General features: G+C 44.2%; 1 protein-coding gene and 1 long non-coding RNA gene across 8 annotated transcripts in view; one reads left to right on the plus strand and one right to left on the minus strand.

Moving 5' to 3' along the window:
* LOC137369820 (uncharacterized) lies at positions 1-26,627 on the minus strand. Of its 2 annotated transcripts, XR_010975022.1 has the most exons (5): positions 26,517-26,627; positions 23,065-23,279; positions 21,455-21,587; positions 18,428-18,468; positions 1-5,190 (listed from the first exon to the last, which is right to left on the minus strand). It is a non-coding gene; the product is annotated as an uncharacterized lncRNA (long non-coding RNA). The 2 variants fall into 2 exon arrangements; XR_010975021.1 differs by lacking the exon at positions 18,428-18,468.
* LOC137369819 (zinc finger protein ZFAT-like) overlaps positions 1-26,651 on the plus strand; it is a 359,810-nt gene that overhangs the window by 101,435 nt on the left and 231,724 nt on the right. The window contains exon 1 of one of the 6 annotated variants that reach the window (XM_068031381.1): positions 22,085-23,326. The exons of 1 other annotated variant lie outside the window; for it this stretch is intronic. In XM_068031381.1, the coding sequence (XP_067887482.1) occupies positions 23,224-23,326 (103 nt within the window). In that variant the 5' untranslated portion in view covers positions 22,085-23,223. Of the gene's footprint in view, positions 1-22,084; positions 23,327-26,651 lie in introns of those variants that run through there. 4 more of the 6 variants (XM_068031380.1, XM_068031377.1, XM_068031375.1 and 1 more) reach the window with 4 other exon arrangements.

Here is a 26,651-nt window from a genome sequence, read left to right on the forward strand (position 1 = left end):
TTGAATTACAAAAATGTTTACTAATTACTCTCAGGAGGAAGAAAATGAAAAGCAACATGTACATTATGATTTTAAACAGTTTGGTAGAAGAAACATACATCAGTTACAGATCCATGTATAAGGGATATGAAAAGAAACAAATGGTTACTTATTAATACATTCACATTGGTTGAATGGTTGCTCTGCCCAGTTCCTTACAGGTTAAAGTAAATATTTGGGCCTGTTCAGACTGCTGGAGTGCTACACTATCAGAGTTGTCAACTTTTGGATATGACCATCTGCTCTCGGAGGTAGATATTTTTAAAAATCCTATGGCACTATTGAATTTTCCTGGTGCCCTGGCCAATATTTATCCCTCAACCAATGTCACTAAAAAAAAGTTTATTTAATTACACAACAATGTAAGGATCAGGAAATAAAAGGATGGTTGAAGTTTGGAACTCTCTACACACAAATCTCGCAATGCAAAGCTGGGCATCCATGAGGCACTGTGGGCCATCAGCAGCAGCAGAACTGTACTCAACCACAATCTGTAACCTCATGACCCAGCATATTCCCCACTCTGCCATTACCATCAAGCCAGGGGATCAATGCTGGTTCAATGAAGAGTGCAGGAGGGCATGCTAGGAGCAGCACCAGGCATATCTCAAAATGAGGTGTCAACCTGGTGAAGCTACAACCCAGGACTACTTGCATGCCAAACAGCATAAGTAGCATGTGAAAGACAGCGCTAAGCGATCCCACAACCAACGGATCAGATCTAAGCTCTGCAGTCCTGCCATATCCAGTTGTGAATGGTGGTGGACAATTAAACAACTAATTGGAGGAGGTGACTCCACAAATATCCCCATCCTCAATGATGGGGGAGCCCAGCACATCAGTGCAAAAGACAAGGCTGAAGCATTTGCAACAATTTTCGGCCAGAAATGCCGGGTGAATGATCTATCTCGGCCTCCTCCTGAAGTCCCCAACATCACAGCTGCCAGTCTTCGGTCAATTCAATTCACTCTACATGACGTCAAGAAACGACTGAAGGTACTGGATACGGAAAGGCAATGGGCCCTGACAACATTCTTGCAATAGTACTGAAGACCTGTGCTCCAGAACTTGCCGCATCCCTAGCCAAGCTGTTCCAGTACAGATAGAACACTGGCATCTACCCAGCAATGTGGAAAATGGCCCAATTATGTCCTGTACACAAAAAGCAGGACAAATCCAACCCGGCCAATTACTGCCCCATCAGTCTACTCTCGATCATTAGTAAAGTGATGGATGGTGTCATCGACAGTGTTATCAAGTGGCACTTACTTAGCAATAACCTGCTCAGTCACACTCAGTTTGAGTTCCACCAGGGCCACTCAGCTGCTGATCTCATTACAGTCTTGGTTCAAACATGGACAAAAGAGCTGAACTCAAGAGGTGAGGTGAGAGTGACTGCCCTTGACATCAAGGCAGCATTTGACCGAGTATGGCATCAAGGAGCCCTAGCAAAACTGGAATCAATGGGAATTGGGGGAAAGCTGGTTGGAATCGCACCTAGCGCAAAGGAAGTTGGTTGTGGTTGTTGGAGGTCAATCATCTCAGCTCCAGGACATAACTGTGGGAGTTCCTCAGGGTAGTGTCCTAGGCCCAACCATCTTCAGCTGCTTCATCACTGACCTTCCTACAATCATAGGGTCAGAAGTGGGGATGTTTGCTGATGATTGCACAATGTTCAGCACCATTCGCGACTCCTCAGATACTAAGAAGTCCGTGTAGAAATGCAGCAAGACCTGGACAGTATCCAGGCTTGGGTTGATAAATGGCAAGTAACATTCGTGCCACACAAGTACCAGGCAATGACCATCTCCAACAAGAGAGAATCTAACCATCTTCCCTTGACATTCAAAGGCATTACGATCGCTGAATCCCCCACTATCAACATCCTGGGGGGGTTATCATTGACCAGAAACTGAACTGGAGTAGCCATATAAATACCATGGCTACAAGAGCAGGTCAGAGGGTAGGACTCCTGCGGCAAGTAACTCACCTCCTGACTCCCCAGTGCTTGTCCACAATCTACAAGGCACAAATCAGGAGTGTGATGGAATACTCTCCACTTGCCTGGATGCATGCAGCTCCAATAATACTTGAGAAGCATGACACCATCCAGGACAAAGTAGCCCACTTGATTGCCACCCCATCCACAAACATTCACTGCCTTCAACACCGACACACAGTGGCAGCGGTGTGTACCATCTACAAGATGCACTGCAGCAATGCACCAAGACTCCTTCGACAACACCTTCTGAACCCGCGACCTCTACCACTTCGAAGGACAAGGGCAACAAATGCATGGGTACACCAGCACCTGCAAGTTCCCCTCCAAGCCACACACCATCCTGACTTGGAACTATATCGCCATTCCTTCACTGTCGCTGGGTCAAAATCCTGGAACTCCCTTCCTAACAGTACTGTGGGTGTACCTACTCCACATGGACTGCAGTGGTTCAAGAAGGCAGTTCACCACCCCCTTCTCATGGGCAATTAGAGATGGACAATAAATGCTGGACTCGCCAGTGACGCTCACATCCCATGAAACAAATTAAAAGATACACACAAAGGGTGGTAGAAATTTGGAGCTCTCTTCTGCAAACGGCAATTGATGCTAGATCAATTGTAAATTTTAAATGAGATTGACAGATTTCTGTTATCCAAAGGTATTAAGGGATATGGGGCAAAGGCGGATATCTGGAGTTAGGTCACAGATCAGCCATGATCTCGTTGATAGGCTAAATGGCCTACTCCTCTTTCTACGTTCCTATTTATTGTATTGCTGTTTGTGGAGCCTTGCTGAACACAAATTAGGTGCTACATTAGGTGGCTACATTTGCACCACTCAAGTGCCAGGCAATGATCATCTCAAACAAGAGAGACTCGAACCATCTCCCCTTGATAATGTGCTAATGGCATTACCATCGATGAATCCCCCACTATCAACATCCTGGGCGTTACCATTGACCAGAAACTGAACTGGACCAGCCACATAACTGCTGTGGCAACAACAGCAAGTCAGAGGCTAGGAATTCTGTGGCGAGTAACTCACCTCCTGTCATCCCAGTGCCTGTCCACCATCTGCAAGGCACAAGTCAGGAGTGTGGTGGAATACTCTCCACTTGTCTGGATGGGTACAGCTCCAACTATACTCGGGAAGCTCAACACCATCCAGGACAAAGCTGTCACTTGATTGGCACTCCATCATTCAACATTCACTCCCTCCACCACCGACGCACAGTGGCAGCAGTGTGCACCATCTGCAAGATGCACTACAGCAACGCACCAAGAGTCCTTCGACAACTCCTTCTGAACCCACGACCTCTACCACCTAGATCGACAAGGGCAGTAAATGCATGGGAACACCACTACCTGCAAGTTCCCCTCCAAGTCACACACCATCCTGACTTGTTTTTCCTTCACTGTGGCTGGGTCAAAATCCTGGTACTCCCTTCCTAACAGCACTGTTGGTGTACCTACACCCCAAGGACTGCAGCGGTTCAAGAAAGCAGCTCAGCACCTTCTCATGGGCAATTAGGGATGGGCAATAAATGCTGGCCCTGCCAGCGATGCCCACATCCCACGAACAAATAAAAAAACTTTAAAAATACTGGCTGCAAGGCACTTTGGGTGGGCTTAAGGTCTTGGAAGGCATTATATAAATGTAAGTTATTTCTTTCCTCCTTTGACCATTTTTCCATTGAAAGGCTGGAAAAGAGTTGGCACAGTGGCGCAGTGGTTAGCACCGCAGCCTCACAGCTCCAGCAACCCGGGTTCAATTCTGGGTACTGCCTGTGTGGAGTTTGCAAGTTCTCCCTGTGTCTACGTGGGTTTTCTCCGGGTGCTCCGGTTTCCTCCCACAAGCCAAAAGACTTGCAGGTTGGTAGGTAAATTGACCATTATAAATTGCCCCTAGTATAGGTAGGTGGTAGGGAAATGTAGGGACAGGTGGGGATGTGGTAGGAATATGGGATTAGTGTAGGATTAGTATAAATGGGTGGTTGATGTTCAGCACAGACTCGGTGGGCCGAAGGGCCTGTTTCAGTGCTGTATCTCTAAACTAAACTAAAGCAAATATATTCACACCAATTTAAAAAGTACAAACAAAAGATGATTAAAATGATAATGTGATAAGCATTCAAATTGGTTTCCCAAAGATTAAACGCAAGTAATATGTGTGCTTGTTTCAGTATTTGATTAATATCTTGCATCAACTGTATTGGGAAGTCCCTGATCCCAAGTATTCAACAGTCCTTCCCTGGCACAGGCCTTCCACTCTGACTTTCAACACAAGGTGATAAAATAGGGCCTGAACCACACACTGACAGTCAGGCTTTGAAATAGAAAGCTGCTAGGGCAGGCTTTGGCACAGACTCAGCAGGTTAGGATGTAGGAGGATAGCTAAAAGATATTTTAAGTCAAAGAAGATGTGTGTTTTATTACGCATAGACAAGTTGTACTATTTGAATTAATGCCAGTTTCTAACTTCTGAGCTAGCAGCAGAAACTTTGTTTTCCTCAGTGCAGGCATTGATGTTTTTAAATCTAATTTTAGAGTCCATAATCCAGTCTGACACCGCAAAGCAATAATGAGGCAGTGTTGCATTGTCAGAGGTGCTATACTTCGGATGAAATGTTAAATTGCCAGCCCAGTTATGTGTTCAGTTGAGGGGTAAAGGTAAATAAATGAGATGATGGTGGACTTAGATGAGATGAAATGCATTTGAAAGTTTTCCTTCATCCAATCTATCTATCTAGTTTGTTTAATTGTAGCAAGTTATTGTACCATTATTTTCTTTAAAAGTTATGAGAAACGATAATAATATCTCATTATTCTATTTAATGAGATTCCTCAGTGGGTCAGTGGCTAAATGCTTTGCCTAAGGACCCATCTTTGATCTTCGGCATGTCCTAAATTCACTGCTCCCAGCCGGACGGTGTTACAATTGGTGTCAGCAGCCTGTTCTTGATCCAATGCCTCCAATAAAACAGCAGAAGGAAGCATTTGATATGAGCTGGTACAGTAATATATGTTTGCAAGGTAAGATCGTCAAAAGTCATTTCTATTCCGTAATATTTGGCCGGACACATGAAGTTGAAGTAACAGAGGGTTGCTGGAACAAATGATCTGGTACCTTTAGCTGGGAGTTGGAAAAAACTGGAGGAAAGGGGAAAGATGTAATCAGAATATTGTGATGTATTGCTCATACTAATAATAGCATTAACTATTGTTAAAAGGAGTTGATAGAAAGTTAGAACCTTCGTAACCTCCACAAGGTCATTCTTGCTGCTTTTAAAACAATAAAGAAAATGTAATGGAAATTTCCATGTTTGAAATGAGTCCTGCCCCTTTTTTATGAGCCCTATAAAATGCTTCACAAGGTACACATTGTAAATCAAAACATAGATACATTTAGTGGTAGCCTGGTAATATACCTGTCACACATGAACAGGTGCCTTGTTCGCTGCTTACAGCAGTAAAGACTTTTGGCCACATTTCCAGCTTGTCTGAATATTGAGCAAGGAGAAGCACCAGAGTTTTTTCTTTCTTATATACTATGGGGGTGAAATTTGACTTGGGCAGCAATGTAAACTTATTGATACTGCATTTGCCACCCATTATACAACCCTTCCAATACTCAGTTCCCAACTTTAATACAGCACTGAATATCGGGCAGAGAAAGTAACTAGCGACAGATGCAATATTGCCCATTTAGCATCACCAAACAAGTCAAATTTCACCAGCTATGGACATCCTTCAGGAAATGAAGAAACCAAGAGTGTTGAAATGACTTGAGGGACCTGACATTTCCTTTTTGCTCCTGAGTTTTATTTCCTTTGTGAATTGTTAATGCTGAATTAGAATGATAAGCCTGTGTTTTAACCCAGTCACCCAGGCCTGTAGTTAATATGGCAGGGTTGTGGGGGTTTGCTGTGTACTCCCAATGCATTACTGCCCAATGCCACTTAGCTCAGTAAAAATATTGTTCACGGGGGCAGCCCATCCCAGGTAGGGTTTTCTTAATATTTAAAAGTCATGACCTGATCAGCACCACAAACTGAATTTAACTAGAAAAGTTCGGAGGCTTGCAAGGCGCCAAAACCAGGAGTGACCAGAAAAGGCCATGGTGAGTTATTATTATTTCTGTGAGGATTCCTTAGTGGGACATGAGAAACAGCAGTACTCCTCTGGGCCCTGCAAGGAATCCTTGAGTCTTCCTTGTCCCATCCTTCTCTGTCCCTCCAGCAAGAGCATCTGTCTGAAAATCCCCCTTCCCCAGCACTAACTTTTTGCCAGGGACCCCTCCCTTGGGTCCCCAGCTCCCTACAAATTCCCACTTCCGCCTGCAGGCCTTGACATCATTTCTGTCTGCTGCAGACGGAAGACAGTTCAGAACAATTCAAATGGCTCAGGCCTCATGCTCAACTCTCACGACTGTTTCCTGCCCATCCCCAGTTAAAATCAGGTCTACTGAATTTTACATAGAAGTAAGCACTGGGCCCTTTGCATCTATGCGGTCTCACTAAAAGCTAACTTAGTCCCATTATCTTGGAAGGGTAGATTTTTAACTTGCCGTTGTGTTGCAGTTTGGCCACCAATTAGGGAAACCGCCTGAATTTCATTTCCATAAAAGTCGATGCTTTTTATAACAACCCCCATTCTCTACACAATATTTGTTTTTCAAATATTTATCCACTTCCCTTTTTGAAGTGGTTATGAATTCTAGTTCCACCACTGTTTCCTGTAAGATACTCCACGTTCCATGTTTGCACACCAAAAATTCTCCTAACCTCTGACTTTATTTTTCTCTATCTTCCTCAACTCCAGAGATTCCCAAACTTTACTTATGGCATACCCATTACTAGATGAGCCCACGTACCTTTACCAGCATACAGTTTAATATTTTAATCCCTTTAATCCCCAAACATTATACAAATTGTACAAATTATAATACATCTATACAACTTACACAATGCCTTAATAGCACCATTCGCCATTAATGTGACAGATGAGGTTATTTGTTTGAGCATAGGCCCATAATGTTTGGAGGGATAAGTGATAGTTTGAATCTTAAGTTGTTTTCAATGCAAAGGCACTGATGATACTTTGATTTCATTACAGTGAGTGATGAAAATCCACTTTCACACAAGTAAATTGTAGCAAACCGCATCAAACCATGAAGCCCTGTTTGACAATTTGGGAACTCTGCGAGCATTTGGATCCAAAACTGCTTTTGTTGGAGCTCGATCTTGAGCTACTGTCAGTTGAGATGTCCAGAAGATTCTTTTGTTTTTTATTGACAAGTCTTGTGGCATGGTTAGACCACACCTGGAGTACTATGAGCAGTTCTGGGCAACACGCCTTATGAAGGAAATATAGGCCTTGTGGGGGGCATGCAGCGTAGATTCACCAGAATAATATCTGGACTCCAAGGGTTAAGTTACAAGGATAGATTATACAAACAAGTATTTTATTCCCTGGAATTTAAAAGATTTGATTGAAATTTTCAAGATATGAAGGAAAACGGTTAGGGTAGATAGTGAGAAACTATTTTGCTGGTTGGGGAGATCTACTAGGACTAGCATAGTCTAAAGATTTCAGGAGTGAAACTAGGAAACACCTCTGCACATAAGGGTGATAGAAGTTTAGAACTCTTCCACAAATGGCATTTGATGCTAAATCAATTGTTAACTTTAGGAGTATAGGAACAGGAGTAAGCCATTTAGCCCCTCGAATCTGAGATTTAACTCTGAGATTGACAGATTTTTGTTAACCAAAGGTATTAAAGGATATGGGAAAAAGGTGGTGTATGGAGTAAGATCACAGATCAGTCATGATCTCATTGAATTGTGGAACAGACTGTGGATATTCCAGAAAAAGTTGTGAAAGGTTAGCAGACCCAGCTGTTTGCATTTCACTGGGTAGAGAACGGACTTCTTCTGCCAGTTTCACTTAAATCTAGGAGGATAGACCCATTAGTTGAACCTGAATTTATTAATAATTAAAGCACCTCACTAATTTTGATCATTCCTTCCTATTTGACATTTCCCAGAAACATTTTGAGATACTGTAAAGTTCAATAATTTGGAGGGTTCTTTTTCCAGAAGCAAACTTATCCCATGCCAATTTTAGTAAATGCAATTCTTAGCGCTGGGAGTCACTTGGCCTTGAAACCAAAGTATCTGCAGAACGTCCACTTTTTAAGTGAACTTTTCTCTTCCTCCTTCTTATTGTACTTAACATCAACTACATCTAAAAATAGGATTGCTTACGCAGTTGCTTTGAATATTTTGTTTCCTCGAAGTATGAACATTTTAAGTTAAAGTATTTCACACTTTAATGACGCTGTATTTCTTAGTCAAGTTATGCGTTTCAGATTTAAATTGCGGTTGGTGCATATTCATCAATTTTACAAATAGACTGGATCAGTCAGTCTGTGAAGTTGGTGAAAATAAGTCAAGATTTTCTCAGTAAAATGACTTTTTTCAAAACAGAAAATAATTTGAATTGCTCCCCAAAAAACTATCATAAAAGTCAAAGCTAGCACCTTGAAAGATAGGGGAATGGGTACTACAAAGGAGGAGAAAATATTGGGCAACCACAAGCAAAGGGTTTATTTTTGAAGTTGAATAATTAACCCAAGGAATTTCAGCACATTTGCAACTTGCCTCCACCACCTTTGGTACAGTCAATATTCTTAATTGCAAGTTTTTCTTGTAATTTTAAACTATCTTAACAAAGCAAGCAGCAGCTCCACTAAGACAAAAGTTTAAAATGATCAAATACTGCCACCATACAACAAACATTTGCATTTATATAGCACCTTTAATGTAGTGAAATGTCTCAAGGTGCTTTATAAAGAAACTTTGACACCAAGACACATTAAGGAGATATTGGGACAGTTGAACAAACACTTGGTCAAAGAGGTAGGTTTTAAGGAGCGACTTAAAGGAGGAGAAAGACAGAGGTTTAGGAATGGAATTGCAGAGTCTGGGGCCTAGACAGCTGAGATTATGGCCACCAATGGTGCAGCGATTAAAATAGGGGATGCACATGGCACGTGAAAGATGGGAAGCCAGCCAGGATAGCATTGGAATAGTCAAGTCTAGAGGTAAGAAAGGCACAGTGTGGCTTTCGTTCAGAGAGATCGACCGTTGACATGCTGTTCTCCCTTCGTCAGATACAGGAGAAATGCCGTGAACAACAGATGCCCCTCTACATTTCTTTCATTGATCTCACCAAAGCCTTTGACCTCATCAGCAGACGCGGTCTCTTCAGACTACTAGAAAAGATTGGATGCCCACCAAAGCTACTAAGTATCATCACCTCATTCCATGACAATATGAAAGGCACAATTCAACATGGTGGCTCCTCATCAGAGCCCTTTCCTATCCTGAGTGGCGTGAAACAGGGCTGTGTTCTCGCACCCACACCTTTTGGGATTTTCCTCTCCTTGCTGCTTTCACATGCGTTCAAGTCCTCTGAAGAAGGAATTTTCCTCCACACAAGATCAGGGGGCAGGTTGTTCAACCTTGCCCGTCTAAGAGCGAAGTCCAAAGTACGGAAAGCCCTCATCAGAGAACTCCTCTTTGCTGACGATGCTGCTTTAACATCTCACACTGAAGAGTGCCTGCAGAGTCTCATCGACAGGTTTGTGGCTGCCTGCAATGAATTTGGCCTAACCATCAGCCTCAAGAAAACGAACATCATGGGGCAGGACGTCAGAAATGCTCCATCCATCAATATTGGCGACCACGCACTGGAAGTGGTTCAAGAGTTCACCTACCTTGGCTCAACTATCACCAGTAACCTGTCTCTCGATGCAGAAATCAACAAGCGCATGGGAAAGGCTTCCACTGCTATGTCCAGACTGGCCAAGAGAGTGTGGGAAAATGGCGCACTGACACGGAACACAAAGGTCCGAGTGTATCAGGCCTGTGTCCTCAGTACCTTGCTCTATGGCAGCGAGGCCCAGACAACGTATGTCAGCCAAGAGCGACATCTCAATTCATTCCATCTTCGCTGCCTCCGGAGAATACTTGGCATCAGGTGGCAGGACTGTATCTCCAACACAGAAGTCCTCGAGGCGGCCAACATCCCCAGCTTGTACACACTACTGAGTCAGCGGCGCTTGAGATGGCTTGGCCATGTGAGCCGCATGGAAGATGGCAGGATCCCCAAAGTCACATTGTACAGCGAGCTCGCCACTGGTATCAGACCCACCGGCCGTCCATGTCTCCGCTTTAAAGACGTCTGCAAACGCGACATGAAATCCTGTGACATCGATCACAAGTCGTGGGAGTCAGTTGCCAGCGTTCGCCAGAGCTGGCAGGCAGCCATAAAGATGGGGCTAAAATGTGGTGAGTCGAAGAGACTTAGTAGTTGGCAGGAAAAAAGACAGAGGCGCAAGGGGAGAGCCAACTGTGCAACAGCCCCGACAAACAAATTTCTCTGCAGCACCTGTGGAAGAGCCTGTCACTCTAGAATTGGCCTTTATAGCCACTCCAGGCGCTGCTTCACAAACCACTGACCACCTCCAGGCGCGTATCCATTGTCTCTCGAGATAAGGAGGCCAAAGAAGAAGAAGAAGAGGTAACAAAGGCCTCGATGAGGCTATAGACCAGTCAGTGTAACATCAATAGTGGATAAACTTCCGGAAGTCATAAGGCTGGATAAAATTTCTATTCATCCAGAAAGGCATTGGCTAATTAAGGATAACTAGCATGGATTTGAAACAATTGGCTAATTAAGAATAACTAGCATGGATTTGAAAAAAGTAAGAAGTATTTGATAAATTTATTATAATAGAGTTCTCAATGAAGAGTGTTGATAAAGAATATGCAGTGGATTTTTATTGATAAGGCATTTATTGCCCATCCCTAGTTGAGTAGGTGGTGGTGAATCTTCTTGAATTGCTGCAGTCAATGTGGTGAAGATCTTCCCACAATGCTATAGGGAGTTCCAGGATTTTGATCCAGCGACGATGACTATCACACTCTTATGTGAAAACTGTGGCAAAATATTCATGTATTATCTCTGCCATTCCATCAACCTCCATAAGGCCCTAGCCATTCATTAATGAATCTTTTACATTTTAATGGGCTTAGAAATTCCTTCACATCATTTGATTTTCTTTTGTGTTATCAGCTTTAATTTTAAGTTTCATTATAATTTGAATTTCTCTACTCAGTTAAATAACTCCAGCTTTTGCCGCATTCCCTTTTATTCTATTGGGAATATGTCCTGTTTGAATGCTTTCCATTGTTTGTCATTGTCTTATCTGATCATTCCTCTTTGCAATTTATCTGGGTAGTTCTGCTTTTTTTTCCTGTTAAATTTTTGACTTCTTTCCAGTCAAGTACCTTTATCTTTAACTCTTTCTTTTCACTTTTTATTTAAACCTACTTGTGTTATGAGTGCTGTTTCCTAGTTGTTCCCATGTTGTTACCTACTTGCCTGACTTGATTTCCTAAAAATATATCCAACATTTAACCTGCTGGACTAAAACATACTGATCTAGAAATTAGTTCTTGTCGACTTTATGAACTGCAGGAGCTAACTAACTCTATCTCATTTTCTACAAAGATTTGAATTTGTTTGACCACGTCTCACTTCCAAGGACTATTCTCAGTTCATTCCTATATATACCCCTCAACACGTGCTAGCTGTCTTTTTCATTACTGAATTGAAAATGGGCCCCAAATTTTCACAGGACTGGAAGCACATTGCTGGCATGAGTCATCCAACACTGCAGCAAACCAACAAGGAATTGTTCCCAGTCCAGGCTACAGTTGCCTGACGGAGCCAGTTTGGGTTAGAATCTTCATCCGCTGCAAATATGGTCTATGGCATCAAAGGAAGTCAGCTGGGACAATGGAATTCACAGACCAGGAATTTCTGCAGTCTATCTTCTCTGCCCTGGATGCTGGGCATTAGTGAGGCCCACTTAGGGGGTCATGCCTGGGCCATCTCAGAACACTGGCAGCCTGAGTACGATCAGCTCCCTTATAAAGGGTGCTGATTGTGCAGCAAAGAAAAGCTTTGTATGACCCAAACAGCAGCTTGCTTGTGCCACTTTACATGCTACTCACCCTTCCCCCACTCTAGTAAGCGCCCAAAATGTGCTCACAGTGGGGAGACGGTGGCGTAGTGGTAATGTCACTGGACACCCACATCCCATGAAAGAGTAAAAAAAAGAACTGCTCAATGCAAATTCAGTGAACTCACAGCCCCCAGCCACCAGTTGCCCCCCCCCCCCAATGCTATCCTGACCCTAGATACCCTAGGTCTTAAATGAATACTTCTCGTTAGTATTTACCGTGGAGAAGGTCATGGAAGCTAGTGAGTTCAAGGGAGGGAACAGTGATATCCTGGAGCATATCAACATTACAAAGGAGGTAGGTGTTGGAGGTTTTGAAGTGCATTAAGGTGGATAAATCCCCAGGGTCTGACCAGGTGTATCCTAGAATGCTATGGGAACCAGAGCAGTAGGACAGCAGGTGAAATAAATGAGGGGGAACTAGTAAATAAGGCCAGTAAGACGAAGAGGAAGAGCAGGCAGGGAGATGTTGCGGAGCACAGTGGGACTGGTGGTCTGAAGTGCATTTGTTTCAATGCAAGAAGTATAACAGGTAAGGCAGATGAACTTAGAGCTTGGATTAGTACTTGGAAATATGATGTTGTTGCTATTACAGAGACTTGGTTGAAGGAAGGACAGGATTGGCAGCTAAATGTTCCGGGATTTAGAAGCTTCAGACGGGATAGAGGGGGATGTAAAAGGGGTGGTGGAGTTGCGGATAGTGATGAGATGTCAGGGGATACAGCAGGATATAGATCAGTTGGAGACTTGGGCGGAGAAATGGCAGATGGAGCTTAATCTGGACAAATGTGAGGTAATGCATTTTGGAAGTTCTAATGCAGGTGGGAAGTATACAGTAAATGGCAGAACCCTTTGGAGTATTGACAGGCAGAGAGATCTGGGCGTACAGGTCCACAGGTTACTGAAATTGGCAACGCAGGTGGATAAGGTAGTCAAGAAGGCATACGGCATGCTTGCTTTCATCGGTCGGGGCATAGAGTATAAAAATTGGCAAGTCATGCTGCAGCTGTACAGAACTTTAGTTAGGCCACACTTAGAATATTGCATGCAATTCTGGTCGCCACACTACCAGAAGGATGTGGAGGCTTTGGAGAGGGTACAGAAGAGGTTTACTAGGATGTTGCCTGGTCTGGAGGGCATTAGCTATGAGGAGAGGTTGGATAAACTCGGATTGTTTTCACTGGAACGACGGAGGTGGAGGGGCGACATGATAGAGGTTTACAAAGTTATGAGCGGCATGGACAGAGTGGATAGTCAGAAGCTTTTTCCCAGGGTGGAAAAGTCAGTTACTAGGGGACATAGGTTTAAGGTGCGAGGGGCAAAGTTTAGAGGGGATGTGCGAGGCAAGTTATTTACACAGAGGGTGGTGAGTGCCTGGAACTTGCTGCCGGGGGAGGTGGTGGAAGCAGGTACGATAGCGATGTTTAAGAGGCATCTTGACAAAGACATCAATAGGATGGGAATAGAGGGATACGGTCCCCGGAAGTGCAGAAGGTTTTAGTTTAGGCAGGCATCAAGATCGGTGCAGGCCTTGAGGGCCGAATGGCCTGTTCCTGTGCTGTACTGTTCTTTGTTCTTTGTTTGGAAGCAAGGGAGGAGATTGCTGGGGGCCTGGCAGAGATTTTTGTAACATCATTAGCCACGGGTGAGGTACCGGAAGACTGGAGGATAGCTAAGAAGGACAGCAGGGATAAGCCAGGGAACTACAGGCCGGTGAGCCTTACATCAGTGGTGGGAAAGTTATTGGAAGGGATTCTGAGAGACAGGATTTATATACATTTGGAAAGGCAAAGTCTGATTAGGGATAGGCAGCACGGCTTTGTGCGTGGGAAATCATGTCTCACGAATTTGATTTGTGTTTTTTGAGGAGGTGACCAAGAGGATTGGCGCGGGCAGGGCAGTGGACCTTGTCTACATGGACTTTAGCAAGGCCTTTGACAAGGTCCCGCATGGTAGGCTGGTCCGGAAGGTTCGAACACATGGGATCCAGGGTGAGCTAACCAATTGGATACAAAATTGGCTTGGTAATAGGAGGCAGAGGGTGTCGTGGAGCGTTGATTTTCAGATTGGAGGCCGGTGACCAGTGGTGTGCCGCAGGGATCGGTGCTGGGTCCTCTGTTGTTTGTCATATATATTAATGACTTGGATGTGAATGTAGGGGACATCATTAGTAAGTTTGCAGATGACACCAAAATTAGTGGTACAGTGGACAGTGAAGAAGGTTGTCTAAGGTTACAAAAGAATATAGATCAACCAGGAAAGTGGACAAGGGATTGGCAAATGGAATTTAATGCAGACAAGTGCGAAGTGATGCATTTTGGGAAGTTAAACCAGTGCAGAACATATACAGTGAATGGCAGGGACCTGGGGAGTGTTGTTGAGCAGAGAGACCTTCGGGTGCAAGTACATAGTTCCCTGAAAGTGGCAACACAGGTAGCCAGGGTTGTGAAGAAGGCATATGGCATGCTGCCTTCAATGGCCGAGGCATTGAGTACAAGAGTTGGGACGTCATGTTACATAACGTTGTACATAACGTTGGTTAGGCCGCATTTGGAGTACTGTGTGCAGTTCTGGTTGCCGCACTTGGGAAAAATAGGATTAAGCTGGACAGGGTGCAGAAAAGATTCACAAGGATGTTGCTTGGTTTGGAGGGCTTGAGTTATAAAAAGAGATTGGATAGGCTGGGTCTGTTTTCCCTGGAGCGAAGGAGGCTGAGAGGCGACATGATAGAGGTATATAAAATTATGAGAGGCATAGATAGGGTAGATAGCCAGAGTCTGTTTCCCATGATAGGGGTGACTAAAACTAGAGGGCATAGATTTAAGGTGACAGGGAAGAGGTTTAAAGGGGATCAAAGGGGTAAATTTTTCACACAAAGAATAGTGGGTATCTGGAATCAGCTGCCAGAGGAGGTGGTGGAGGCAGGAACAGTAGCAACATTTAAGAGGCATCTGGACAGGTACTTGAATGAGCAAGGCATAGAGGGATATGGAATTAATGCAGGCAGGTGGGATTAGTATCGATAGGCATTATGGTGGTGGGCCAAAGGGCCTGTTTCCATGCTGTACGACTCTATGACTCAGTAGTGGTCACTTTGTGACCTTCAGTCATTTGGCAAATCAGGAAGTCATCTCACAGGTCAGGGAGATGGCAATGAGAATGCGAATGTTGTCATGTCGGCACAGTGGCGCAGTGGTTAGCACCGCAGCCTCACAGCTCCAGCGACCTGGGTTCAGTTCTGGGTACTGCCGGTGTGGAGTTTGCAAGTTCTCCCTGTGTCTGTGTGGGTTTCCTCCGGATACTCTGGTTTCCTCCCACATGCCAAAGACTTGCAGGTTGATAAGGTAAATTGGCCATTATAAATTGCCCCTAGTATAGGTAGGTGGTAGGGAAATATGTAGGAACAGGTGGGGATGTGGCAGGAATATGGGGTTAGTGTAGCATTAGTATAAATGGGTGGTTGATGGTCGGCACAGACTCGGTGGGCCAAAGGGCCTGTTTCAGTGCTGTATCTCTAAACAAAAAGACATAAACTGTTTTGTTATTTGGGCTATTTATGTTACTCTCTTGTCTGAACTTACCTTCCTGAATCATACAGCATCTGTAGCTGAGAGAGTGGAGTGGATGGATTAATTTTAGGGTCACTGCTGATATTTTGGTAAGTCAACCAGCTGGAGTCATATGCGAGCAAATCAGTGAGGGTCTGCTGGTTCCTATCAAAAAACATCAGAGGACCTCTGCCCCATGTTAGTGTCATATTTTTTCATGTTGACCTTCAGGTCTATACTGACTGATAATTTGATTGGAGGTAGTGGGGATGGAGGTTGGATGGAGAGTGAGTGTCCTTTTGGCATTCAGTGAAAAAATTGATGTGGGAGGGGTCTGTTACATTCCCCCCAGCTCATTAGCATGCCTGCTCGCACCTGTGGCAGGTATGAACATTTTGTCCTGACAAATCCATGAATAACTTAAAGGTGTCAGAGATCGCTAGGGCTGAATTTTCAATTGAAGGAGGAGGTGAACAGGGGTGCAGGCATACTTTGAAAATTGTGTTCCCGAGGGCATCACTGGATCCTGACACCTCCAGAATGCGATGCAATTTTCAAAGGGGTGTGGGGAAGCGGGAACCCGCTTGCGTTCAATTGACAGCCCATTAAGCTCGTTGAGGAGCTTGTTAACGGGCCAGGGACGGATAGGACGTGAGTTTCAAATCGGAAATTACCAAACCCAAGCAGTCTGGTGCATGTTAGTGCACAGCTGCCAGGTTCAATACGAGGAGCTGCAAAGTTTTTTTTAAACAGGAAAACATTTTTCCACCAGGGGTTTCACTGCGAGATTGGGCACAGTACTGTTTGCCTAGGCCATTTGGCTGATTCACGGAGCTCTGAGGCTTCTGGCCCTCCGAATTTCTGCCTGCTTTCTAGTGCATCATGGCTACCGTCTGCCTTTGAGGCTTCTGCTCCAACAGGTATCTCCCTCCTCCTTGCAGAGCTCGGCACCACTAGTTGCCTCCAGCCCAATTAGAGCATTAACATTTAGAAACTGTCTTGCATGAGCAATGTAGACGCAGCATGGGGTCAGGACCTGGAAATTATCCAGGTGTTGGGTTCCCGGCCCCATTTTGAAAATCAAGCCCCTCCTGGAAATTCACAGACTGTACAGCAAAAAAACAGGCCATTCAGCCAAAGTCCCTGTGCCGGCTCTTTGAAAAAGCTACCAATTAGCCCCAGTCGCTTACTCTTTCTCCACAGCCATGCAACTTTTTTTCCTTTCGAGTATATATCAAGTTCCCTTTCCAAAGCTACCATCTTCATAAGTGAACGAAGTCTGTTTGTTTCTTCACCTCCTTTAAAATTAACTGTTTCAATGACACATGGGGAGAGGAAAATCAGCCCTAAGAAGCCTTTTGCTATGCTATGCTTTTGCTGAAATTATTGACAATAGAAGCAATGAAGATGATATTAAAACAACTGAACAATGACTTAAATTTGAAACCACCATTTAAATTAGCGGCACTGAAGCAAGCAGACTAGAAAGTTCACACCCCAGTAAGTGCTGTGATAGTTGAGCTCAGCCATGTTGGTAAAGGTGTCACAGTTAACCTCAGTGTCTCTGAGGGAGGGGAAGAAAATTAGCTTGGATTCCCACTCCTGTGATTTCTGGCAGAAAATTCTTATTATGTTAAGGTCTGATGGGGCTCAGCTGATAAATACCAGTTAAATAGTGCATGCACACATGAAGCATGACCACATGGTTAAAGTACTGCAGGGTGTCAACAGTTGGAAATCTGTATCCAGAGCAAAAGTCAGCATGTTCCAGAGCGGAAATTGAGGATATGGGGAGTTGGCCTTCCTATAGTTGTGGGAAAAAAGGGTCGAGAAGAGGTCGGCTGCAACACAAAACTCTACTTAATGTATACACTGAGCAGATGACTCAGCATAAAATAAAACTAACCCTAACTTGCAGCATCTCAGGCACATAAAGTTTGATAGCTGAAAACAAAATCATTATTTTGGATAAATGGGTGTAACCTCATCTCTGCTGTTTCAACAGCCCTTTTCTTTGCAGAGGAAATGGTTTAAGATTAACAAGGGATCCATTTGATATTTGTTTACAATCCACAGGAAGCTTGATATGTGTTAAAAATAAACTCAGAGTAACCTGGAATTTCAAAAACTTTGTCTTGGCAGAGTTACAAAGACTTTCATGTTTTTCACTAAGAATCCAACATCACTATGGCAGAATGGGTATTATGCATCTGCATTTGCCTGGATGAGTGCAGTTCCAACAACACTCAAGAAGCTCGACACCATCCAGGACAAAGCAACCTGCTTGATTGGTGCCCCATCCACCAGCTTCAACATTTGCTCCCTCCACCACTGATGCACACTGGCAGCAGTGTGTACCATCTACAAGATGTACTGCAGCAACACGCCAAGGCTCCTGCGACAGCATCTTCCAACCACGCAACCTCTACCACCTAGAAGGACAAGGGCAGCTGATGCATAGGAACATCACCACCTACAAGTTCCCCTCCAAATCACACACCATCCTGATTTGAACTATGCAATGAATTTTACCAGCCCCTCAACGCCATGGGTCGTGGCGGGAGGGCCGGTAAAATTCTGCGGGGAGAGGCCCGCCTCAATCTGCGACGTTGAGATGGGCCCACTGCATATTACCGGCGGCGGTGGACCTCGGTGTGGCGCGCACCCCCTCCCCACACCGCCGCCTGGCAGTGGGTCCTTCATCTGCATATTTAAATCAACCTAAATGATATGCAAATAAACTTACCTGCAGGCGGTGGCCGTCCCACAGAGTTCCGAGGCGAGAACCTGGTGGGGAGGGGGGAAGAATAAAATTGTCATAGCGGGAGGGTTGGAGGAGCGGGGAAACATTTTTTATTAGCTGTGGGGATGGTGGGAAAGGGTTGAAGGGCAAAGAGTGCAAAGTTTGGGGTTTAAAGGTTGGGACTGTCAAAAATGGTTTTTCGGGGAGGGAGAGGGAAATAAATGTATTTTGTGATCATTGGGGGTGTGGAAGTAGCACTTTTATGTTGAATTTAATGTTTTTACTGACATTTAAAGTGCTGGTCCCTTTAAAATTTTAAATCAGCTGTCAGGGCTTGAAGCTCTTTAAAAATTGTGCCGGCACCTGTGCGGTGCCGCTCCACCCCCTCTATTTAAATCAGCCCCCGTGCGTAATATCACAGGAGTTGTTCTGAGGCCCTTCCATGTCAGAAGGCTGACGCTCTCACAGTGCGCCGCCGCAAAGGCGGCGCACCAATAAAAACCAGTCCTATATCACTGTCGCTGGGTCAAAATCCTAGAATTCCCTTTCTAACAGCACTGTGGGTGTAGCAACACCACAAGGACTGCAGCAGTTCAAGAGGGTGGCTCACCATCTTCTCAAGGGCAATTCGGGATGGGCAATAAATGCTGGCCTTGCCAGCAATGCTCACAACCCATGATCGAATAAAAACAATGCATCATGGAGTGACAGAGTGGGCATTAAATGTCGCTCAACAACAAAGTGGTTGCAAAACATCACTCAACAACAGAGTGGGTGCTAAACATCACTCAGCAACAGAGCTCGAGGGACTGTATGGCCTATTCCTGTTCTGACATTCATATTAAACATCACCCAACAATAGAGCATACGCTAAATGTCACTCAATAACAGAAAGTACAAAAAATGACACTGAGCAATGAGTGGGCATTGTACACACTGAATGTCAGAGCAGATGCTAATGGCAACAAAACTTCCACTTATACATCATTCTTAATGTAATATACATGTGGTGAGAACCAGACAGTGAACAGTAGTTAAAAAGTTAGGGAGATAGCTAGAATCATGGTCAAAAAGAAGGTTTTTGAAGGTGGGGAGAGAATTAGAAAGGCATGAGCTTTAGGGAGAGAATTTCAGAGATTATGGAGCAGCTGGCCACCAGCAGAGAGAGGGGAATGTGCAGGAAAGTAGCATCAAAAGGCATGTGTTGGGATGCAGAGTTAAAGAAAGTTACTGGGGATGGGGTGGGTGAGCTCATGGAGGGTTACATAAATGAGGATAAGTATTTTGAATCCAACTTGGAGGGACTGGGAACCAATGGAGTACAGATAGGATGAACGAGAGGCAGACTGCAGGAAGTTAAGCTGGAATTTATGTAAGGAGAGGTATGGGAGGCTGGTGGAGAGGCCATTGAAGAAACTGAGGGAGGAATTTTATGCTCTCCCCGTGGTGGGTTTGGAGGTGGAGAAAGCATAAAATTGGGTGGGATGGTGGCAGGGGGAGTTCCCGCCACCATCCTGCTGCCGCCAAAATTTAGTCCAGGCAGGAAGGCCTGTGAACAGCCTTCCTGCCCCGCTGTCAATTGAGGCCCTTAACTGGGCAATTAACCCCCAATTAAGGACCTCTTCCCACTGCAGCCGCAATTAGCCGTGCAGCAGGCTGCTTCCCGGCTCCGGGTTGGGGCGGTGGTGGGGCAGGTCCCTCATTCAAAGGCACAGTGCCTGAGAAGCCTGCTGAGGGCCATCTCCCTGCCCTTGATACCGACCCCCCCCAACCCTGCGAGACCCCTCCCGCCCTGACCTACCTAAGGTCTGGCTCCATGGCTGCTCCTTGGCTGTCAGGAAGGTCACCTCCAGCAGCAGCCACCGCCTCTGTGGTGGCACTGTAGCTGCCAGCCTCTGATTGGTCAGCAGCTGTCAAAGGGCAGGACTTCTGGCGATGAGATCCTTGATCCTATGGAAGGGCTGCTGCTGTCCACTTAAGTGCCTTATTGGCACTAAATTCGGTTGGCCTTCTGGAAAAGAGCCGACACGAGGATCTCGGCGTTGGTTTCTCCCGACGTCGAGACCCCCGCCTCCAGGATAAAATTCTCCTGAGTCTGAAGATGACCCGAAGCATGGTTTAAGGTTTCTTTAGCTTGGGGGGAGGGAGAGTAAATAAAGGCAGAGTAGTGGAGATAGAAATAACTGGTCTTGGTGATTAATAGGAGGCAAGATTTTATATTTAGCCTAACATCGAATGGACAATAAGGTTGCATGCCTAGTTCAGTTTGAGTGAGCCAGCGAGGGGGTGGTGCCGAAGGCAAGGATACTGAGATTTTTTTTAACAAGAGCCAAATAAGATGCCTTCTGTCTACCTGAAGAAACATCTAACTCATCCAAACTTGATGTTGACAAGCAGTCGCACAACAGTGGTGATCATGGAGTTGAGGATGATGGTGTAGGGATAGAACTGGGTGTCATCAGCATATACATCAAAACTGACTCCATTCCTATTGACAATACCACCAAAAGGCATGAGGAAAATAAACAGGGACACAGACAGAATCTTGAAATATTCCAAAAGTGACCCAGCTGGGGTGGGTGGATAAGCCATTGCTGTTCACACAAAGTTTATTGCAGAAAAGGAGATAAAATGATAAACAAAGAAAAGATGTGGCAGAGCATGGAACACAGACAAACAAATTTGTTGGACCCATAACCTAAGATAAAGTGGACTCTGAACCCCTCCCAAAGGTGGGATGTATTGTGGGACAGTGTAGACCTCTGCATAAATTCAATCAACAGCTTCCCTAGTAGCTTAGCTATGTTACCAGTCTAACAAACCAGAGTCCTAGAATAATAATCCAGTAGAACGTGAATTTAAATCCCACCATAGCAGTATTATGAATTTAAAATCTGTTTACAAAAAAATCTGAATAAATTCAGAACAAAAAGGTGGTATCAGCAAAAGTGACAATGAAGCTGTCAGATTGTCATAAAAACTTAAGCGGTTCACTAATATCCTTTAGAGAAGAAAGCCTGCCGTCCTTACCTGACCTAGCCTATATATGACTCCAGTCTCACAGCAAAGTGGTTGATTTTTAACTGCCCTCTTAAATGGCCGAGCAAGTCACTCAGTTGTATCAAACTGCTCCAAAAGGAAGGATTGGATGACGGACTTTGACCTACAGAATAACCATATGATAGATTTATGTTACTGTCGGCAAAGCTACTGCTTGTAACTGAGCTGTAATGTGCTTTTACTAGTCTTGCAAGAAATCGTGTTTGAAGCTAAAGTATTGGCAGTGCAAATTAACTATTAATAAGTAAACCATTTATATATAGACACATGAGTATGTGTGTTCTCCAATTTCTTTTAATTATTCAGATTCTTCTGAACATTAAAGTTTTTTTTAGGGAATATTAGTTAATGTGGCTCTGGAAATGATTAGTTTTTTTCCACAAACCACTCATGTCACATATTAGATGAATGCTCAAGAATTAATTAAAGATTATAGCATACATGGGGCATTAGTCATTACCTCAGTTTGCGACTTTAGCATGCATTTATATTGACATTTTTGGGTCAGTGCCAAGCAGTTTTGGATGCTGATTGACTCGAAAATGGTTACATAACTCAAGACTAGGATCCTGATGTGACTCTCGATAGCACAAAGTCAAGTGGTGCGAGACTGCTCTCCATTTCCACCAGTTTGAAGCAACACCAGTTTCCAGAACATCCGTGCAACTTCTAACTGCGATGCTGGAAAACTGAATTCAAAACAGAAAATGCTGGAAATACTTACCAGGGCAGGCAACGTCTTTGGAGAGAGAAGCAGAGTTAACAGGCAGGGAGGATCTGGTGGAGCACATTAGGGCAGGGAAGCCCTGGCAAGGCCGGTATTTACATCAGGGTCTTATTAGCATATTTTAGAATGGGCCTATATTCTGTGAAGTTCATGTGTATGGGAGGTGGTCTCATTGAAATGTAAAAGATCCTGAGAGGGCCTGACAGGGCTGATGCTGAGAGGCTGTTTTCCCTGGCTGGAAAGTATGAAACTAAGGGGCATAGTCTCAGGATAAGGGTCCGGCCATTTTGGACTGAGATGAGGAGAAATTTCTACACAGGGTTGGAATTCTCTACCCCAGAGAGTTGTGGATGGTCAGTCGTTGAGCATATTCAAGACTGAGATCAATAGATTTTTGGACTCTAAGAGAATCAATGGATATGGGGATCTGGCAGGAAAGTGGAGTTGAGGTCAATGATCAGCCATGATCTTATTAAATGGAAGAGCAGGCTTGAGGGGCGTTGCAATCAGGTGAGGAGTTGAAAGGCTCCCCTCTGGTCCCTCTCCTTGCTCGACCGCAACAGGCTTTACTGCTTTTTAAACAGTCGATGTGCTTATCAATTCAGTGAGTGTTTAACTCTTTATGTGCTATGATCATAAAAGAACCAACCGGATAGGTTTTCTTGAATTTAAAGAAGAAAGAAGTTAGTCTATTGTACTTAAAATCTAAACCTGATCTAAGTAAAACAATAAAACTACGCTCCAACTTTCACACACACAAACACACAAGAATCACACAGACACAAATAGGTTACAGAGTGATGAAGAATAGTTTGGATTGGATTAGAGTCCATAACAAGTAAAAATAATATACAGTCTGTGGGGTCTGGTAATTCAGTTGTGTTCTGGCTGAATTCGTAGTTCCGAAGTCTCTGGCTGGTAGAAGTGCACTTAAGCTAGTCCACCTGGTTCAGGATTTTCTTGGAGACAGTGATGTAGGTGGCCTTCTTCCCTATGGTCTCTGTCTGTAGCAATGGTCGACTTGGATGTTCCGTTGTCGCAAAGAGGTTTGGAAACTTGCGATGATACCTGGAGAGAGAGACAGAGAGAAACAGCCCCAACAGGGTCTTTCACAGGTTGGCTCTCAAAAGCTTGTCTGCTGTGTGTAACATAAACTCCAAGTTTTACAAATATTGGGGAGACTGTCACATTGTCCTCTCAGTGCCTTTTTTTTTATGTGGTCCAAAATTTTAAACCCAAAACTCTGTCAGGTTGTATTGTGTCAATGTTTACCCGCTGGAGGTACATCTCCACTAGTGAATGCTCTAAGATGGCTTTGAATGTCCTGCTAATGAGTGTGATACTGGATAATCTACTCAGCTATCCAAGCCATTGTCCTGAATCAGACCCTGGTTAGACATGTGTCTCCAATTCAATATCCTGGAATGAGGTATTTCAATGCAAATTGTGGTGGCCACCTTGGCTGCAGCTTTTTAAAAGTTTAGTATAGGTTTCCAACTCATGAATTTAAAATCGTCATTCAGCATAGCATGTTTTCTTCACAGGAGCAATATGGTCTACTGCTGCTCCTATAGCTTAGGGGCCCTGGACAGGGGTGAGGGAGAAGGTGGATGGGCAGGTGGCACATCTCCTGTACTCAGCATTAGGAAGGCGTCAGCAAAAGCAGAGCAGATGTTAGGGGTGATGGAAGAATGGATCAGGGTGTCAGGAACAGAATGCTGACAGGGGCGAGGAGGGGAAGATGTGTTTGGTAATAGCATCCTGATGTAGCTAACAAAAATGGTAGGAAGTGATCTGTCAGATACAGAGGCTGGGTGGAAGGTGAGGATAAGAAGTTTTGAGTCCTTGGTGTGAGGCAGTATGGGAAAAGGGCCCTGTCTATCATGTAGGAGGGGAATCCTCAGCTGTGGAAAACGAAGGACATTTCAAAGGCTCTGGTGTGGAAGGTGGCATCATCAGAACAGAGACTGGAAGAAAGGAATGGAGTCCTGACAGAAATCAGGATAGGAAGTTGTATAGTTTAGGAAGTTGTGGGAGTTGCTACAACCGAGGCAGGAGGAGTGAGTGCACTGTTCAGTCAGTCCCACTTCTTCACAGGTCACAACATATATTTAAATTTTACCACTTATAGTCATTTGGTAGTACAGAAATTGAGTATTGCTGAAAAGAGACATTATGTCGAAGCTTGTTCTCATCAGGACATTCCGCAGGGCTATCAATGTAAGAGAAAACAACAAATTTATACTGTATGAGAAGAGAGTGCTGATTGGTTGGCAAGTGAACTCTGATTGGTAGAGGCGTTGCCATGGAGAATACACCAGTTAACAGTGACTGACAGTTAACTGCCAAGCTTTGTTTGAAATTTAAACCAGGCAGTTTGACTCTGATTGGTCAAGGCATTACCATGAGGAATGAACCAGCAAATGGCTGTCACTTATCTTGTTTAGCTGAAACAGGCGCAATGTTTGTACATATTATTTCTGTCTGCAAAGAACAGGGCCCTGTGTATTAATATCTGTAGCTTCCAGTATGCGCAAATGTGCCACACTGCAAGCCCTACTGACAATCTTAAATTGGTTGTCAGTGGAATTATTAGCACACTGAGGATTATTTAGTAAATGATGTCCAATCGTGGAATCACATCTAATGTTGGACACTATGTTTTGAGTTTTGCAAGCATGGGCTGGTTGGGTATGGCCTGTACTTTGCCCGTTGCGAACAGCAAATGTTTTATACCATCCAGCAATCTTTGGAACGTACAGCCTATATGCCTAGCATCACACTGACATTGAAATTCATTTTGTTACTAAGGCAGAGATCACGTCTTATAAAAGGGAGGTTCTACAAAGTATTAGCATAAAAGCAAAATACTGCAGATGCTGGAAATCTGAAACAAAAACAAGAAATGCTGGAATCACTCAGCAGGTCTGGCAGCATCTGTGGAAAGAGAAGCAGAGTTAACGTTTCGGGTCAGTGACCCTTCTTCGGAACTCAGGGTCGGAAGAAGGGTCACTGACCCGAAACGTTAACTCTGCTTCTCTTTCCACAGATGCTGCCAGACCTGCTGAGTGATTCCAGCATTTCTTATTTTTGTTCTACAAAGTATTGTTTGGACCAGACTGATCTCTTGGATGAGTTTTGATGGCATAAAGGGTGGGTGGCATTGGAGAGGAATTCCCTAGATTTTGTTTAAGCCAAAATTGACCTGGGTTTTTAATCTGGATTTTAGCCTTCCCAAGGAAGTCACATGGTTTCAGGTGGCATTTATATATTGCAATTCTGTAAAGGGCTTTGAGATGTCTGGTGGTCATGAAAGGTGCTATGTAAATGCAAGTATTTTTTCCCTAGTTATCACAGCTTCTTTGCTGTACTAATTCTGAGTCTGAACTGTATGGGGTAGCCTGGATGGACCAGAGAGTTTTTATCTAATTACATCTCCGCTCAGTCCGCAAGCAGGACCCTGAGCTTCCGGTTGCTTGCCATTTCAACACTCCCCCCTGCTCTCATGCTCACATCTCTGTCCTGGGATTGCTGCAGTGTTCCAGTGAACATCAATGCAAGCTCGAGGAACAGCATCTCATCTACACTTCAGCCTGCCGGACTGAACATTGAGTTCAATAATTTCAGAGCATGACAGCCCCCCATTTTACTTTCATTTTTAGTTAGTTTTTCTTCCTTTTTTCTTTTTTTACATTCTTTTTTACAATCCTTTTTTTTTTGCATTTATTTCATTTCATCTTAGTTTGTTCACCCACTGTTTTTTTCAGGTTTGCACTTGCTGCTGTTCAATAATCAGTGTATTTACACCTAATCTGTACTAATGCTTTGTCTTTCAACACACCATTAACATATTGTTTGCCTTTGCTCCGTGACCTTTTAGTCAGCTATGTGGCCTGGTCCAATCTGCACCTTCTCCTTTGTTATCTCTTGCCCCACCCCCACCTCACTTGCTTATAACCTGTGACTTTTCTAATATTTGTCAGTTCCGAAGAAGGGTCACTGACCCGAAACGTTAACTCTGCTTCTCTTTCCACAGATGCTGCCAGACCTGCTGAGTGATTCCAGCATTTCTTGTTTTTGTTTCAGATTTCCAGCATCCGCAGTATTTTGCTTTTATTTTATCTAATTGTCTTTGTTTTGATAGCCAGTTGGGGGAGGGGGGACTCACAGTCACATCTTAACCAACCATGTCACAAGCATTTTTAAACAAATACAGCTAGGATTATTTTTAACCTCAAAATAAACTTTAAACCAAAATGATTGAAATTCCCTCCAAAGTGTAACTTGGCAGATATGACAATATACTTAGAGAGCAATATCACGCTGGTCCTCCAGCTCTGCGCAGTATCTTTGCTAGCTGGGAGGAATAGAGGGGTCCACCCGCCTGGCGTCACCTCTTGTCCCTTCCCACCCCCCACCTCCTTTCCCTTCCAATCGATA

This window comes from Heterodontus francisci, chromosome 5 (genome assembly GCF_036365525.1).
Source record: "Heterodontus francisci isolate sHetFra1 chromosome 5, sHetFra1.hap1, whole genome shotgun sequence".
Lineage (NCBI taxonomy): Eukaryota > Metazoa > Chordata > Chondrichthyes > Heterodontiformes > Heterodontidae > Heterodontus > Heterodontus francisci.